The 19,277-nt window shown below is 25.7% G+C and overlaps 1 protein-coding gene across 4 annotated transcripts in view; it reads left to right on the forward strand.

Annotated features, from left to right (window-relative positions):
• Window positions 1-19,277, forward strand: part of LOC113550378 (gamma-aminobutyric acid type B receptor subunit 2) — a 274,638-nt gene that overhangs the window by 247,776 nt on the left and 7,585 nt on the right. For all 4 annotated transcript variants that reach the window (XM_026952151.1, XM_026952149.1, XM_026952150.1 and 1 more), the window contains 10 exons: window positions 6,783-7,031; window positions 7,115-7,175; window positions 11,833-12,073; window positions 13,740-13,980; window positions 15,139-15,261; window positions 17,043-17,153; window positions 17,270-17,494; window positions 17,785-18,010; window positions 18,112-18,220; window positions 18,727-18,823. In XM_026952151.1, the coding sequence (XP_026807952.1) occupies window positions 6,783-7,031; window positions 7,115-7,175; window positions 11,833-12,073; window positions 13,740-13,980; window positions 15,139-15,261; window positions 17,043-17,153; window positions 17,270-17,494; window positions 17,785-18,010; window positions 18,112-18,220; window positions 18,727-18,823 (1,683 nt within the window). The remainder of the gene's footprint in view (window positions 1-6,782; window positions 7,032-7,114; window positions 7,176-11,832; window positions 12,074-13,739; window positions 13,981-15,138; window positions 15,262-17,042; window positions 17,154-17,269; window positions 17,495-17,784; window positions 18,011-18,111; window positions 18,221-18,726; window positions 18,824-19,277) is intronic.

The following is a 19,277-nucleotide window of genomic DNA, read 5'->3' on the forward strand; positions in this document are numbered from 1 at the left end:
TAGTGACTTATCTAAAATAATAGTAATTAAAGTACAAATACCTACCATTCTTCTTTAATATTTAGATTTAAAATTAGATCCTCTTTATCTATCATTATTTTTATGTCTCCTGTTAAGGTATTTATGCCAAATTTATAAAACCAAAATGAAAAAAATAAATACTTGATTTCTTTTTTCCACCTGTTTATTTTTTATCATTAAAATTATTTTTTTTTTAACCTTGAATATATTTAAAATTGAATGTAAATGGTTTATAGCTGTATATAATACATATATATATATCTTGGACATAGTAATATTTTATATTAAAATAAAAGTTGTATTGTTTTAATGGTGTATGTTTGAGTATTATTGCAACCATATCCTTTGAATCTGTGAAAATAAAATAATGTTTTAAAACATTGCGATAAATATAAACGACATAGACGACAAACCCGTTGTGACTTCTGATGTAGAATAGATATAACAAGAAAAAACGTCTTATCGCGTTTTTAGAATTTTCCGTGTAATTAACTCCTCTGCACTGTACTATAACTAAAAGTCGTCCAACACCACCTCTGTCGTCGTGGGTATAGTAGCGGCTTTGTTACTTACGTTTCTCAGGAAATGAAATGAAAAAAGAAAGGGAAAATAATTTACTTCTGCGGAGAGAAACCAAAATGCTGGGCGGATAGGGCGAGGAACTATTAAGAAGGAAAAAAAGTTGGCCTCCTTTCAGACGGCGACGAAAGCGAATACGATGCTAATGACCGTGGAAATTATTTACCCCATAGCCCTTAAAACAACGATCGCCACCCTTTTCTTTCGGTGGAGTCTTAACAATGTAAATAACGACTTTGACTGATGTGCGCGCGTCTTTAACAGACATGCTGTTTCCCCCAGAATGTTTCGCTCACATCACCCAAAAAGTCTTATTCAAACGACACATTTGCATTAAATTATATTTGAATTACTTTTTTACATATTTGTACGTAAAATACAAGTACCTAATATTTATTGATAAATCAATATGTCATTTCGTTAGCATTTAATGTAAGAATTATAAGTTAAGATAATGTGACTCACCAGTCACCAACTGTTGTTCTTTTTAATTTTAGCTATACCTAGGTTCTTTTTAATACTTTTAAGTTATGTTTCCTATTTTTTGATCTATTTTTATAAATTGGACATTCGCTCAAAATAATATCCTTCTATTTGCAATTTGTAACAATAAAAATAAAATAAAAGTATAAAAGTGTATAAATGTACATTGTTTAATGAGTATCGTTAAATTAGTCAGCAAACGGTAAATGTTTTTAGCCTCATCACATATTTAAACAATTTCAACAGTGGAATAACAGGGATAAATTATCCCTATCGTCAAGCGATATACATTTAATAATTAAATGAAAAATCATACATTACATTATACTTAAATACAAATTCAATTCAGGTCATAATCAATAAATCTTTCTAAAAGTGAAATCATGTTTATCATTGTTTTGTACAATATTTTAAGTTAACGAATAAATGCTTAAAGCTATTTTTAACAACTTTATTGCATATCTAAAAGTTCTAAAATACATCTAATTCAACGAGAAGAGTGGAGAAAACACATATATACATATAAACATTTATGTTTTGTTAACATTTGTATTGTGTACATAAAACTTACATAATTTAAAAGTACATTTTTTAATGCATTCAATTTTTAAATATTCAATTTTAATTTTTAACTTTGCTCAGTGTTCATCTGACACCACACAAGTTAAAGGTAAACATTTTCTTGCCAAGTCCTAACCAACACATAATACCTATATATATATTATTAATATTATAACATGCATTATATTCACAGATGTCATAAATTAATTCTTTATTCAATAAAATCAACTCAAAGCTATTTCAGACTAAATAATAATAAAATAAAAAATTATCGATAAAAATGCATTATCATATATAAACTTGTCTAACCTATATGAAAAAACCAACATGCAATAAAAAGGTTAAGACGTAATATATTTTATAGTATAATATGTCGTCAAATCAATGAATTGCGTTGGACGTTGACAATAATATGTATATAATTACATACAGTAAAATAACATTAAGTATAATATATTGAATATACTTTCATAGCTTAAATGATCAAAACTAGTATTAATTATAATATATTTATGTAGATTTTTTATTAGAGTAGTCAAAATATTGTTAGAGTATCCAAATACAGTTAGATTCAGAAAATCTCACACAAATAGTACTCACGTCTTATTCAACAATTTTGCAAGACATTAGTTAACGAGTCTCTAGAGAGACAGTTACAATATGTTAAGTAGAAAATGTATAAACAAGATTTGCATTGCACGTGCATGGTAAAATGTCTTGCTATATTTTAATGGCAAATTTGACATTGTACATAAGAAATATTTAAATGTATTCCTGGCTATTCCCCAAGTATATACCCGCGAGATTCTATTCAATTCCTGACAATTATTTATGCTCTGCAAAATACACTCAGAATACCTTTCCTCTTTTACCCTGTATTCAATTCTACTATACAACGTAAAATACTTGAAAAATATATAGCATATTTCTATATCCCTTCGAATCAAACTTTTTTTTTATACACCGTGTAGATATGCTCGTTTAATTTAATTATTTGATCATCGATAAATTGACAAACCATTGAATATAAAACCATAATATACTTTTATGCATACAAAATAAAATAAAATAACCAATTCATACAGTTTAAAAAGTGCAATACATTTATAGATTAAAATAAAGCATAATTAAATACATATAAATATTACAACATCCTTGATTTTGTTTGAAGATAATTCATTTTATGCAGTAAACTGAATAAACACAAAATAAGGTTAATTTATATATTATTAATACTCAAAACGTATAATTCCTACTGTTTAGATTTTTGTTTATGTTATATATAATTTATTAAACCTTCCTATAATATTATACTTTATTTATGCATGCCTATATGTAGAAGTATAAAACCGTATATTTCTATACACTTATTAGTTATTTTTACGCAATGAAAATTCCAAAGAGTGTAGTCTTAATATCCAGTTTCTTATTAGGTAGATATTACAATTAACACGATAGGTACCTATATCGAAATAATTTAATTTAAAATGCGTCGTGTGAATGAATAAAAAAACAGCTTAATTATCTCAAATTACTAGCTCATAACTTAATTTGTTTAAATTAATTTCAATAATAATAAAATAATACGTATTAATTACTAACAATGAAAATATAATATCTTATACTTATGGTTATTATGGTTATGTTTCTGAGGTTCTCTTATAATTATTATGAATAATATAAAAAAATGGTCATAACTCTTATCAAATGCTTATATAATTACTCATTTTTATATTGCTGTTATTAATTATAAGATTGATTAATATATTGGTTTTACAATGACAACTATCTCGTCTCTTTTTCGCACAATAATAATACTATACCTTAAGGTATGATTTTTGGAAATTAATTGGATCTATTTAATAGTTTATAAAAACAAAAATAACAGATCCCAAGTAATTTCAAAATAATCGATAAAAAAAATAAAAAGTTATGAAAAAACAGAAATATTTACGGAAACCCGCTTTTTAATAAAATCGATATTTATTTTTTTGTTGTTGTTATTCAAATATTAAAATAATCTAAACTTTTCAGTGTATATTTATTTTAGCATTTTCTAGACGTATAATTTAAGAACAATAATAATATTGTATAATATTATAATAATTTATAATCCAATATACGCAATATTTTGGTAAATTAAGTTTAGCAAATAATATCATATCATAATACTAATTATAATATAAATCTATTATACAATAGAACAATTATAAAATATTCTTATAGAAATGAGGTTGACACATTGTCTTTGCTCGAAACCATTTTTCATATGCAATGATAAATTATTGAATTCGAATATTACAGTTATATCTATTACTAATGATGTGATACACTCAATATTATACAGCAGAACTATTCCCCGTGGTATTTTTATTTTATTCTTAAATTTAAATTCTTAGTAAAGCTCTTAACATGATTTCTCTCATTTCAAATATGTTATGAAATTAAAAACGACATTCATCTAAGTCCAAAGATAACATGTTGCTTTAAGAATTAATAATAAGACGTTAAAAGCAAATTAGATAAATTATTTTGACATTATATTTTACATTCAATTTCAACATAAGACATACAATATACTATTGGAATTAAAATGATATTAAAAATGCAACCTAAAATCTGAATGACAAAATATTATAATAAATAACATTATACTGTATATCGTGCACACGCGAAATCAAAATAATAAAAAATACAGTATTATGTGATGGTATTTTTTTTTAAATCATTAATAAAAAACTTTATTTCACTGTATACTTTACAATTTGTGACAAATAGAAAAAAATTAAATAAACGATATTGTTAAGTAGCGCTAAGACTATTATAGAGTTTTAAGGAAGATTGAAGATTATATTCCAAATGGGCAATGTTGTTACAGTCCATTATTTCCATTTAGAAATACTACAACTAAATAAAGTGATTTACACTTAAATAGTGGGTACCTAATAAATTATAAAATATTCGTAAAAATACATTATTAGTAATAAATTCAAGAAAAACTGTTTTTATATTGACTACATATTTAGATACATATATAATAATTTTTGTACTCAAAAATCAATTGACTAAATCTCATATAACAATAAGTTATTTGTTATTGTTGATTTACATTAGGAGTATAATTTAATACTAGCCTAATATTAATAATGCTCACACATAATACTATGGCTACTATAATTTCAAGAATATAGCGTAGGTATTTATACAAAATTAACGTCTCTATATTATATTATATACATCATAGGAGATTTTTTTTTCATTATAAACCTGCCAATACCATGTAAAAATATTATACGGTTTTATTTTTTTTTTTTATATAATAAACATATAATATCCAATGTTATACCAGAATGTATTGATTATCTACAAAAGTACTTAAAAATAAACTATTTTAATGAATCATAAGATATTAACTCAGATTTAACTTTTAAGAGTCACGCACAAAAAAATAAAATTTTTAAGTATACCTAAAAAGTTTTTATTATAATGGTATTATTTAAAGTATAAAAATGTTAAATAAAAATAAATTTTCCATAGGTTATAAAAAAAAGCTACTAAATTATACAAACCGCGCGATTTCAATAATAATAGAACTTTGTTAAGTGGTAGAAACTATAAAACGTTATTTATGTCGGATGCGATATAATAATATTTCTATGCGATATAGTATAATATCAAATGGAGGACTACGAAAATATATTGATGTTAATAATTAGACAAAACACTTAGTAATACTGAGTATATCTTAACGTATAATGAAATAATATATTAATACAATATGTTTTATTTTACTGGTAAATCGTTAGCAATGTACAGAGCAATGAGCGGCGAAACGAGAATTCTCTTTGACACACGTACCTAAATTTGGCAACTGAAAAATTATTATTATATATTTTTATGGATTTATCGGCAAAATGTAAATGTTGTGGGACTCCGTGATGATGCGGAATCATTGTAAGATAACGCACATGTCTGGGATAATATATCCAGTGACATTACACAAAGTATATGTTTAAGTGGTATTTAAAGTCCGATATTATTGTGACATGGACCATTTCTTCAAATGGTTGGCCTAAAAATAGACGAATTCCACATAAGTTATGTCGTATGTCGTCTGCATAAGAATATTTGTGTTAAAAAAAAAATTGAAATGGCTCAACTGGATATAGGTAATGATATATTATATACATTTTAATAGTAATGTATAAATACTATAGTTGTATTACGAATCACCTTTACACCTTTTTATACACTATAATCAGTATACGAGTATATCAGCACTAGATTTTAATACTTCATTAGTAATAGTATTTGGGTTGAATAGGAGTCTATAGAATAGAATATCTCGGGTTACTGATAATATAAACCCTCAAAATGTTTGAAAAACAGTAGTGATAACGTATATAATAAAATATAAATAATATAATATTTGAGTTAAGCATTTTACATTGGTTAAAATATTATTCAAATATGAAATGTAGGTTTGCATGGTAAATATACATATAATACGAGTACTTTAAAATATATCAACCAAGAATAAAGATATAATAATATCATAAATATATGATGAACATGATTTATATATTATATGTTCCATGAATACGAATAATACGATCAATCAAAATGAAAAGTTTTGGTTTACAAATTTACAATATGGCTCTAAATTAGATCATTGTGACTGGCTTACACATTATATAAATATTACAATTTCCTAGTAAATTGGAAAACTCAAAAAGCGATTGAAATTAACTTTTGTGTTCAATTATTGTTTAATTATTTGTTTATTTAAGTTTATTGGTATTTTATATTCATTTAAACTTTCTTAGCTAGTGTACTAAATGTCAACTACTTTACGCAACTGAAAATTAAAATTCAAAAACGTATCAAATATTTTTTCCTGTATCATTAATTACACGAAGCCATCAAAACTTAATAACTGTGTCATTCTCCTTTAAATTCTTAAAATCTTTAGAAATTATGTATGTAGGTATTTTATTTATGGTTTATTATTTATACCTTGCTTAACCATCGAGTAGGAATATTTCTAACACATGAGATGTAATAGAACGATAGAAGATTGAAATGAATAATGACGCAAATTTGATACGAAATTGACGGATGTACTTTTTATTTTACAGACTTCCAAAGAATACCAGCAAGAGTATGACATGAGGCGTGGAAGTGAGTACTCCCGGTTTCACGGGTACACGTACGACGGGGTATGGACCGCCGCTTTAGCTATACAGGAAGTAGCCCGTAAAGTGCACCAATCATCGCACGACAAAGGCATCCTGAATAGAACCATAGCAGACTTTCAGTACAGGAACGAAGAGTGGGAGAATCTCTTTCTAGAGGCTCTTAAGAAAACTAGCTTCGAGGGAGTCACGGTAATAAATTACAATATTCACAATATATAGTGTGTGTGTTTACTGTTCTATATAATTTATTTTAAATGTTTGATTTATATCAGGGTCCGGTGAGATTTTACAACAACGAAAGAAAAGCCAGCATATTATTGAAACAATTTCAAGGTAAATATTATCAGTAAAATTGCTTAATTACACGTATCATCAACACGATCATGGGTAAAAACTAAATCCAGTGATTTTATTTTATTTGAATTCCAAAATATCGTTATATTATTGAGTATTGTTAACACTTAAAATAAAAATATTCTTAGTGCTCCCGGCCAATTAAACGTCTATTCACTTCACACTATTGTCTGATATTGAAGGGTTTTGGGGGTTAATGTGGATTAATGGACATTTAATGCAACTGGACACAGTGGAAAAACAACATGTCCATTAACAGTGCAACTGCTTACTATACTAAGGCCTCTAATCTCAGTTATTATACTACTCAACTTTGCCCTTTAATTCATATTTCTCCTGTAACAGTGAAACCTACTCCATATCTGTTAGCTAACAAACCGCATGTCCACATATATTTTCTGAAACATTATATTTCACTATCTTAATGTCTCTATCTCTTTCTTTTTTTCTCGAATACATGTACAATGTACATATTATATCAATATAATATAATATGTATGTAATTATATATTAATATAATATATACACATATAAATACAAAATAATTATTTTAACACTAATCATTTCAAAAATCTTTAACTTCCTTCGAATTCTCTTTTTAGAAAATGTAATATATAATCTATAGGTATATATTTTATAATATTTTTACCTGTGTATTTTTCGATAAATTAACTTTCAAATTGTAATATTTAAACAACAACGTAACGAGCATTTGATTTTATAATCTGAATCAGAATATCATTTTTCTTCTAAATAATAGATAAAATATTGAAAAAAATGTCATTTTTAATTAAAGTTTAGTGAAGTGGTGAAAATGACAAAGAATACCTTAAGGAACGTGCGGTGTATCATAAGCTTTTCTAAAATTTGAATGCTTACTAATAAAAAATACATATTCGCATTAAATAATTTATATTTATATATAAAGACTTGCACAACTTTACTATGGTGGTAGCGGTAAAATACAGCCGGACACAATTTACAACTACTTCGACCGTACCTACAAGACAATAGGATTTTAACTCTACCACTACGGGTCTTAAAACATTTTCAGAAACCGTAAATTACGCGTTAAATTATTAATTGTCTTCGTATTTTATTGCTACAACAATTACATTCGTATTTACACCTGTATGCATATATAAGAGGAAGAAATCTGAACGTACGGGTAACAAAAATAATTCTAAAAACAATTCCGATAATGATCAAATTTCAAGTACCTATATGAAACAGAATACTTATGATTTCACTTCATAAGTCATGAACTTCTTTAAGGTTCCTAAATTAAATCATCATATTATAAGTAATAAGTATCAGAGATCAGACGGATCTAGTTTCCACAGTTATGCTATAAATTAATATAATTAAAAATATAGAATTTTATAATAATGTGTACAATATCGAAAGAATATAAATAAGAGTTGGTCAGGTGTGCCCTGTAACGGGTTGTATGTTTTTAGAGTTGAAAGTATTAAAAAATTAGCCCATGCAAAAAACTTTTATGTGTAGTTCAATCAAACAAACAGTTAAAATATTTTTTAAAAAATGAATGATTGCTTCCGGGTATTTTAAAAATAAACTTCATAAAATTAAATTTGTGTTCTGTGAAACTGTAATTACTATTTTAACGCTCTAAGAAGTGTATTTCACAAAAGAATCCCATTTATTAATATTTAGGTATTATAAAATCAATCGCTCTATCTCATAACCTGAAATATTAATGAGAAAATTTAACAATTTTATATTACATAGATATTACTCTTTAGTCTTTAGTCATGTATACTATGCGTAATTTAAAAAAATTCTAACAATCATGTTGGTAGATAAGTTATTTAGAATACATCAACGAAATACGGATAAACTAATTTTTATACAATTGTACTAATGACACACTTGGGCTATTAAAAGGGTACGATAATATAGCCAGACACACTTGTACGACGCCCATTTGATACAATCTGCATAAATCTGTTGACCTTTTAAAAATATATTATCTATTGTAACAAGTCTCTAAAATTATTTTGTGGGGAAAAAATAAGATAATTTAAACGACATTATTGTTTAAATTAAAATTTAATTAGATTTTCTAAAAAAAAAAAATATATATTTTTTTTAAATAACATAAAATACTATATTGTATGTATATAATATATATAATTGCACACAGAAAATATATCTAATTATTACTAAAAAATGCTATAAATTTAAACGTCGATATTTATTTGAAATAATTTAATTCGTGTTTTGAATGAAAATTATCTACGTTTTAAATATCATACTTTTAATAACCTTTTTACTATTTTTAAAAACATTTAAAAGTTTTTTAAAATTATTAAAGTATGAAATAGTTATTTTTCAATCTATATCAGTTATAATTATTCTATAATAATAATAAATTTACGATAAAAGATTCGAGTTTTTCTATCCATTGATGAATTGTCTTATATCAATAATTCAAGTAAAACAATAAGCTAGATAGATAAATGCTGTGTATTTTGCGCAACATCTTTTTAAGTAAATTGATTTAAGTAAAAATTTAAATACTAACAAAATTTAATATTACATGAAGTAAATTTGACTTCTATTAGTAAATATTTGTCTTAAAACTTAAACTTCGATATAATATTGTAAAATAACATTTTAAGTTTTAATATCAAGAGAGTTACATAAAATATAAAGTAAACATAAAAAATATGTAATTATTAAAATGTTTATTAATTTATTTTTAGTTGTTTATAATTAAAATAGTATATAAGAATAACACCAAAAACATTTTAAAATTGCTCAAATAAAATTATGTAAAATGACTTTGATGTTCTATTATAATACAATATTCTTGGCATCCTTTCCTTTTCATTTTAGTTTAAAATAACTTTTCAAAACAAGTTACTTAAATGACAAATAAAAATTAATTTTTAATTTTATACAGCTTAATACAGCATTTGTATCAAATTTTTGATAAAGAAATCTTTCATTTCATTATTAAATTCAAAACGGTATATTTTTATTTTCCTTAAAGTATTAAACACTTATATGGTTTTTCAGTTATTTGAATTATTTTTCTTCATTCATTAAAAATGCATTACCTATTAGTAATATGATCACATAAAAAAATGTAAATTAAATTACATTTATTTATTTAATTATTCAAGTAAATGTTTAAGTAGGTACATCTGTATAAATATCTTAAATATCTATGATACTAGAGATGTTCCGAGTACCCGGCATAATAATTTCATTTTTACCCTGTCCTTGCTCGGTACCGGCGTAATACCTATGCTTCGTTGTGTAATTTATAAAATATATAATATGTATTTATTTATAATTATTAACTATTATTTATTAAATACCCAATAGTCAATACTGAGTGTTTAAAAATTTAATTATTAACTAAGAATTAATATTATTAATAATTTACATTTTTACTCGGTCAGTACTCGGTTCTCAGTTAGTATTAAAAATTGTACTCGTCCAGTACTCGATACCCGGTTAGTATTAAAAATTGTACTCAGCCAATACTCGGTATCCGGTTTATAAAAAATTATCTACCCGGAACATCTCTATATAATACACTCAAAACTATTATTCATAACAGAATTTAAATTTTTGACTACTATTAATTATCTCGAAATAAAAAATATCAATCCTTCATTTTTACTATATACAATTTCAAATAAAACATTTAATAACTCAATATGGTTTTTTTTCGGTCAATAATTAAGTTTTAGTAGTACAAATAAAAAATAATTATTACTTATATCAATCTAAATAAAACAAACTACCGCATTTTTTTTTTTTTGTCAGGGCATCATTTAATATTTATTTATTTTACGAGCAAATTGAATATACAATACTTCAATTGCATTATACACTCCTTAGGTCATGCAAGTAACCGTTTGGCACATTCACACAAAATTATATTGCCACTAGTTATTGTAAAATATTCTTGATAAATATCATAGTTTGCTTTAGATTGATAAATATGGGAGTCGACAACCTAATTGATTTTGTCGATACATTATGAACAAAGAAATACACTTTTATAATTCAAATTAATTAAATGTAAGATTTTATATTACTATACCTATAGTTGAGTTGTGCATTATAACTACAAATTGTATTCTATTAATATTATACCATTTATAATACTATTAGAAAACTACATCTACACATCATGTACTTTATTTAATCAAAGGTATAATCGTATACGTCCTAAAATAAAATATATTTTCTTAATAAAATAAATATTGCTAATAAAAATATATTATATTTATTCATGTCAGACATTATTACAAAATCGAAAAATATTTTTTTAATACGTATTTATTGAAAACTTTAATTATAAATTACAAATAGTAATATACAAAAGTACGATCATTGATATAATCACATTTTTATAATAATACAGAAATAATATCTGATTGGTTGTCACTAAATTGCTATAAATAATCTTTCAATAAGAAAACGCTATCTTTGTTTATTTAAAACACGTCGCTTACACAATGTTATTATTGTTGTTTTGCTGTATAAAACATGTATTTGTATATTATTATTTTATATTTTTATTTTATTATTTTTGTATATTTGGGTATTCCTTATACTATATATTTATAATTTTTTTTTTATTTTACTTTAGGAGACAAAGAAGTGAAGATTGGAGAGTATAACGGAGTGATGGGCACACTAGACTTAAGTGTTGGGGAAGAAGTGAAGTGGAGAGCCGGTGGCAAAGGGCCGCCTAAAGATCGGACTCTTACTATTTACGAAGACTCTCATGTTAACGTTGGCGTTTACATAGGACTTGCCGTCGCCGCGGTCGTCGGTATCGTCATTGCCACTGTGTTCCTCATTGTTAACATACGTTACAGAGATCAAAAGTAAGTGGTGTCGTAAGCCTCTAAACATAAATAAAACCACATGAATAAGCTGTACGTCACAATTAACTTAGTTGATATAAACTATAATTTTACCTACTATCATTAAAAAATGATAAAATAAAATGTATAAAAGTAACCAAATTTCAAATATTTGATAAATGCATACTGCATAGATACATACAGTATACAGAAGATATACATTAAACATATAAGATCCAAACATGGCTAAGGATATCATAAAAGTAATAAAAATTGATTTACAAAATACATTATTTAATTTTTCAAAAATTCTTAGAAAGTAAAATGTATATAAATATTCATTGACAATTAAATTTGTAAAATGTATAAAATTAAATTAATAATTATTTTAACTTAACACAGTCCATAGTCCTTTGTATTTTCAAAGATCTTTTAAAAATAATAAAATATTATTTGATATAAGTCTTATTTTATGTTTTATTTATTTTATCAATATATTAACAAATTTAACATTAATTTGTACATAATTATATATTCAAAATTAATTATTGAAATATTACTTTTAAAATAATAATCTTTACATTATTGATTTTTAATTAAAACCAAAATTTTTCTTAGTACACTTTACTCAATAAAATTTAAAAAAGAATAATATTTTATAATTTATTCTTTCCATAATCTATTTTCTTTTATACAATACGTCATACCACCTACTCTCTTATTTAAATTCTGATATTTCTTAATTTTGTATAGCGTAACTTGAATATTTTTAATTTTTGTATTGCAAATTGCAATGTCCGTCATCCAAATTAAATTTATTATTCCTTGCCAGTAAGCTATAAATAAATATAACTAATATTTAATTTTATGTTTTCGAAACAATAACGCTACAATTGAGTATTCATTAAATGTTTTATAACGCACTAGTCGCGTACGGCGTACCTATAGTCGAAAGCAAAGAAAACAATTGTTTCAAACAACGCATAGTAATCCTATTCAAAAGAGAACAACTGTAATATTAAACTGCGTATGGATCTTTACTAAAACATGAGTCCCTTTCTTAGTTTCATTTATTAAATTAATTTATATTTCTTTTTGTATAAAGTAAAACATCATACGAGGCGGCATAACCCTATTTTTTCTTATTCATACATTTATAATATGTTTTGAATCAAATGTTACGAATTCATATTCGTTGAAGTATTTTATTAAACAGTACTTTATAATAATATATTTCAGAAAAACACTGAAAAAAATCTCTCGTTTGCACTTCATAACATTTTTAACGAAAATATGCACCTATGACTCGGCGCGGGAAGAACTCGAAAAGCTACTTTTATTTTTATACAAAATTCCATAGCATACGAAATGTTTAATGTTATTTATTTATTTATTTTGTATAACCTGAGGTTGTTGATGCTTGTATGAATAAGACTATAAGAGGGCCTACACGAACTACTTAGCAGCTCTACGTGTGTATGGAAATTGTAATAATTATTGAAAAAGTCACGAGTATACCCCCATCATCATCAGTGTAATAACAGTGTAGATACCAAACACAAAGTATATAGACGATCAGTATTTAAGTACCTTATTAAAAACGTACAACTCATAAGCATAAATTATTATAAGTATTACATACAATAATATTATCGACTACAGCACGTTTAATTGTGGCACATTTCAGGTACATAAAAATGTCCAGTCCACACTTGAACAACTTAATTATTATCGGGGCCATGTTGACATACAGTAGTGTCATATTTCTCGGTCTCAATAGTCGGATGACCAGTATAAACATGTTTCCCTATATATGTGCGGCTCGAGCGTGGTTGCTGATGGCCGGATTTTCATTGGCATTCGGTGCGATGTTCTCAAAAACCTGGAGGGTGCACTCAATTTTTACGGACATCACCATCAATAAAAAGGTGAGCTCGCTAAAATTGTTTGATGTAACGCAAAGAAAAATTTGATTATACGTAAAATGATAACTGGTCGCGGGCGAATCGACTTAATACGTAGGTATGAATCTCCGAGATACGTTAAACTACGTATAGTGAAACGTCGATTTTATATATTATAAATTATGCATACAGAGATAACATAATATAATTGTATAATGACCAAATCGACGTGAAAAAAATTCTTTTCTCTCAGATTGCGATTATTTTTTTTTCTTTTTTGTCACTTGTCACAGTCTTTTAATATTTATTTAAAACAATATATAAATGTTATTTAAATGGTTATGAAGATACCCTCTCGGTAACGCCAAACTTTTATAAATTAACATTTAACCCCCTGAAGGCTTAAGGCATAATAAACTTAAACTATACTCGAAAATCATTAAAATTTTAAATATGAATACATATATAAAGAGTGATTATTTTGTCATAAACACTCATTATTTCAAAACGTATTCATGTTTTTGTAAACATTTTTTTTACATAGTTTCAAGTTATTAAAAAAACAACGTTTTTATTAAAAAATTATATTTTTAAATATTGTTTATCCTTATATTTTTTTTACTTTTTTGAATAACAACATAGAGTTTTAATTTCATATTCCAAAGCAGAATAATTTTTCAGTATTTTGATACATAAAAATTTAGGGTAAGTAGTATATGAGTTATACGTTTTTAAAGTTTAGACAAGCAGAGTAGTGGACAAACATTTTGCGGGGTGACCCCGTACCACTCCACTTCGCACATCTAAACTTTAAATACTTATAACTCCTAAACTACTCGCTCTAAATTCGATTTTTATGTATCAAAATACTTTTTTTTGCTTTGAAATATGAAATTAAAACTATGTTGTTATTCAAAAAAGTAAAAAACTTAAAAAAATATAAGGATAAAAAATATTTAAAAATGTAATTTTTTAATAAAAACGTTTTTTTAACAACTTGAAACTATACTATACTACACTATATACTTGAAAATATGTTTTCAAAAACATGAATAATTTTTGAAATAATGAGTGTTTTATAATGAATGAATCACCTTGTATACATAAATTGTTTTTGAAAAACGTTTACAAATTATTTACTAAATAATATTATATCAACGTAAATTATTTTGAACGTTACAGATCGTAAAAGACACGCAGCTTTTCCTCATGGTTGGCATATTGTTATGCATCGACTTAGGAATAATGTTCACGTGGCAGTTTTCAGATCCGTTTTACAGGGAAACTAAACAAATGGAATCATATGTGAGTAAAAACTTGAAGCATGGGAGCGAATATTAAAATATATCAACCTCATAACGTATACAATGACACGCCTAATGTTTTCCTTCATAATCCTGAGCTTTAAAACTACCTATGAATATCCTCCACATTAACTATAATAATATCTATATAAACGTACTTTTTACATTTATACACGTAATAGTTTTATATCAACAAATCCATTTTAACTTCAGTACATTAAATAACTTACATGACAAATAAAAATATTTTAGACTTTAAAATTTAAACTTCACTTATATTATAAAATTACCATTAAATTAATTACAAACAAAGTTAAGTGTATTTATGAAAGGGTGTAGATAAAATTATCATGGTCATAAATATTAATAAGTGTTAATAATCTATTTTTTATTTAACAAAAAAAATAATAAATTTAATTTTTAGACGAATAGAAATTTATAAGTATAAAATTAATAACCAATCACTGTTTCTATCAAAAACAAAAAGAATATATTTTAAATAATATTAAAATAAATCTAACTAATCCTTCTGTACATCTAAATATCTAATAAATTAAATTATAAGCTTTATGTTGGTCAGACGATTTTAACAAACATCAAAGATCTTTAAAAACCATCGTAATATATTTTGGGATTTAAAATAAGAGTCCTCACAGTAAATTGAACAACTTTTTCAAGTTTATAGTTAAGCTACTTTTCTTTTAGTCCAGTTTAACACAAAAATTACAAAAAAAGAAAGACATATTTTCTATCAGATAGTGCCAACAAATATCTCAGAATTTCCTTTGAATTCATAAATAATGTGTGAATTGTAATTTTAACCAAAAGAATATTTATTAAACTATAACTAAAATGTAAGAATATAAAATAAATAATAAATTATAAAAAAAAATCATTTGTAGGAAAAAATAAATAAACAATCACCAAAGACGACATTGTACAATATTTAAAACATCAGCTGACAAAAAAACAAACATAATTACATAAATAACAATTTTTTAAATAACGAGAAACAAGAAAAAGAGGGTTAAAAATGAATCCTTTGTGCTATTTAAAATTAAAAGCACACTTGGTTAGTTCTACCATAGTGGAAACGTGTTTGTACTTTGTTGTTACCTTCGATTTGTATAGTCTCCAGAATAATATATAATGGGTGTGGTGTCGCGAAAGATCCAAAAAAAAAAAAAAAAAAAAATACTTTTTCACAGGATAACTTTGGCAAAACTCATGGTTTTTCGTGCTTGTACTTGATTCGATTATTCATAGGTCACGAAAACACAAAAAGTACCATAGGGAATATCCTGGGTACTGTTAATAGTTGTATACAAATAATGTAATTATAATAACATGTCACAAATCTTTCTTTGTTTTTCCATACGATATGAGGTATTATTAATTTTTCTTTTGCAGATATAACTCATAAGTTGAATAAAATGATAATATTGCGCGATTTATAATTCGTAAATAAATACAATCATAATTTTTCTTGTGCGGCTGAGACAGCCCAAATTTATCCGACCCAACTTATATAGTAAACATAAATCAAGACCCGAAAGTGTATATCAAGCTATTATTCAAGTATATTATAAACATATTTTATGTACATTTTTACCTATTTTTTTCTCGTTTAACTAAACTCAAAATGGAAGATAAGTAAAATAATAATATAAAATTATAAAAAATAACAGGAATGACTAAAATATTTACTCGGGTGTCTATTATGTTATTTTATTATTACATATTTTGTATTTGCATACGTTACCTATATATTATATTGTGCAGCCACACCCGCACAGTGACGACATTTTGATCATCCCATGTAACGAGTACTGTCAGAGCGATCACATGACCGTATTTCTTGCCATCATATACGTCTACAAGGGATCACTAATGGTACGCAAACATTTTTTTCCTTGTGTTATTGTTTTTGTTTTTTTTTTCTTGTAAATGCGAGACGACGTTAAGTATAAAACCTACAGCGGTACATTTTTGTATGTTCGTTTTTTTAGGTCTTCGGAGCTTTTCTAGCTTGGGAAACCCGACACGTGAGCATACCCGCGTTAAACGACTCGAAGTACGTGGGCATGAGCGTGTATAACGTGGTATTGATGTGCGTCGCCGGTGCGGCAATTTCTTTCGTCCTGAGCGACCAACAGGACGCGTCTTTCATCATCATATCAGTGTTTATATTGTTTTGTTCCACTGCCACGCTTTTCCTGGTGTTCATACCGAAAGTGAGTAACAGCTTTATGTGCATTCCACTGTAACCATTTCCGTCCCTACTGTATTTTTATTTCGTACGCCATTTGTCGAGCTGTACAGTTGGGTACGTACACTGAAAAGATCGCGTGAAAAAATTCATTTTGAATTATTTGAAACAGTAGATGCGAGAATTAAATTCAAAGAACTACAATTCCTTGATAAAAGTACAGGAAAAAATGCATTGCAATAAAATTGTTATTTTATGCAGAATGTAACTAAAATACAACTATACTCTTTCTAAAATTATTCTTTTTATATATAGATTGTAGAATTAAAAAGAAATCCGCAAGGAGTAGATAAACGGATACGAGCTACTTTAAGGCCAATGTCTAAGACTTACAAAGATGTCTGTGACACAGAGGAACAAATACGAGCGCAAAAAAATAAAAATCAACAATATAGACAGCAAATATTGGATGTGGATCGAGAGATCGATGCGATGGTATTAAAGATCGATACGTTCCGGGCCCTCAAGTTGTCAGAAATAAGTTAGTTTTAACTTATTAAAAATTACTATTAAAATTAATTTTAATATTATGAATATAACTTAGTCGAGTTTTGATCAATTTCTATGTAAATATAATTACAGAACATAAAAAATTAGTGGAAGAGAAACAGACTAAAGTCGATGTTATACAAGAAGAAGATTCAAATGGTGTTATCGAAGTACTTGTGCCCGAACAGTATTCTCCAGAAAAGTAATATTATTATTTAACGCTTATACATCATAATTTAAGTTGAACCTCCAAAAAATAAGTTTACCAATGCAATTTGTTATATTTATACAAATGTGTAATAATTATAATAACTGTATAAAATATTTTCGGACAAATCCGTAATATTTCACTGCTGTTTTTATTTATTTTATTATTTATACATAAATTAATTGCGATTCTCCTTCAACTATTGAATAAATGTAGTTACCTCACTATTTTTTATTATTATAATTGTTATTATAGAGAATAGACATTGTCGATTGTAAAAACAATTACGAGGACGTAATAGTTATGTGTTATTAGAATACAGACGATTTTATAAAGAAATAACCTATTATTACTTATAGTGACAATAATTTCTTTATTTTATTTCTTTTAAATATCTTATAAAAATATAATTACCAAGGCCTAAACTTATATTGAATTTTAATCAAAATCCAAAATTAAATATCGTTTTTTCCAACAATACTAATGATTTTGAATTTCAGAAAAACGTGTCAAAGACATACCAGGATCCCATCAATTTCTATCGAACCCGCCAAACCACCAGACGAACCTGTGAACTTCACACCATCTCCTACACGAGTATGTTTTATATAACATTTTATTAAAAGCTTGAACTTAATAGTTTACATTTTTAAAAAGAAAAATGTATGAATATTGCATACAAAATAACGGGTATTTGTTTTTTTTATGTTTTTCACAAACTTTTCTTGACATTATTTATGTTGTCTCTTTAAGAGAAATTGTCAGTACCGGAATATTAAAATGAATTTCTATTCTAAATGAAAAATAATGTAACTTTCCGACAAATTACGAAAACGTTTTCAAATAATACTTAAAGAATAAAAAGTATTATCCTCTCTATTGATCCGTTTGTTACGAAAGTTCTATATCCTGTGAATAAATAAACTATTATACTCGTAGTATTGTTCTTAAAACTCACTGGGTCAAAGTCGAAATAATTATGTCTGAAAAATGTTTTCAATTTTTTATTAATTTTAAATGGAAAAATTGCGTGTAACCTGACCTAATATTA

The sequence above is a fragment of the Rhopalosiphum maidis genome, chromosome 4 (assembly GCF_003676215.2).
Source record: "Rhopalosiphum maidis isolate BTI-1 chromosome 4, ASM367621v3, whole genome shotgun sequence".
Lineage (NCBI taxonomy): Eukaryota > Metazoa > Arthropoda > Insecta > Hemiptera > Aphididae > Rhopalosiphum > Rhopalosiphum maidis.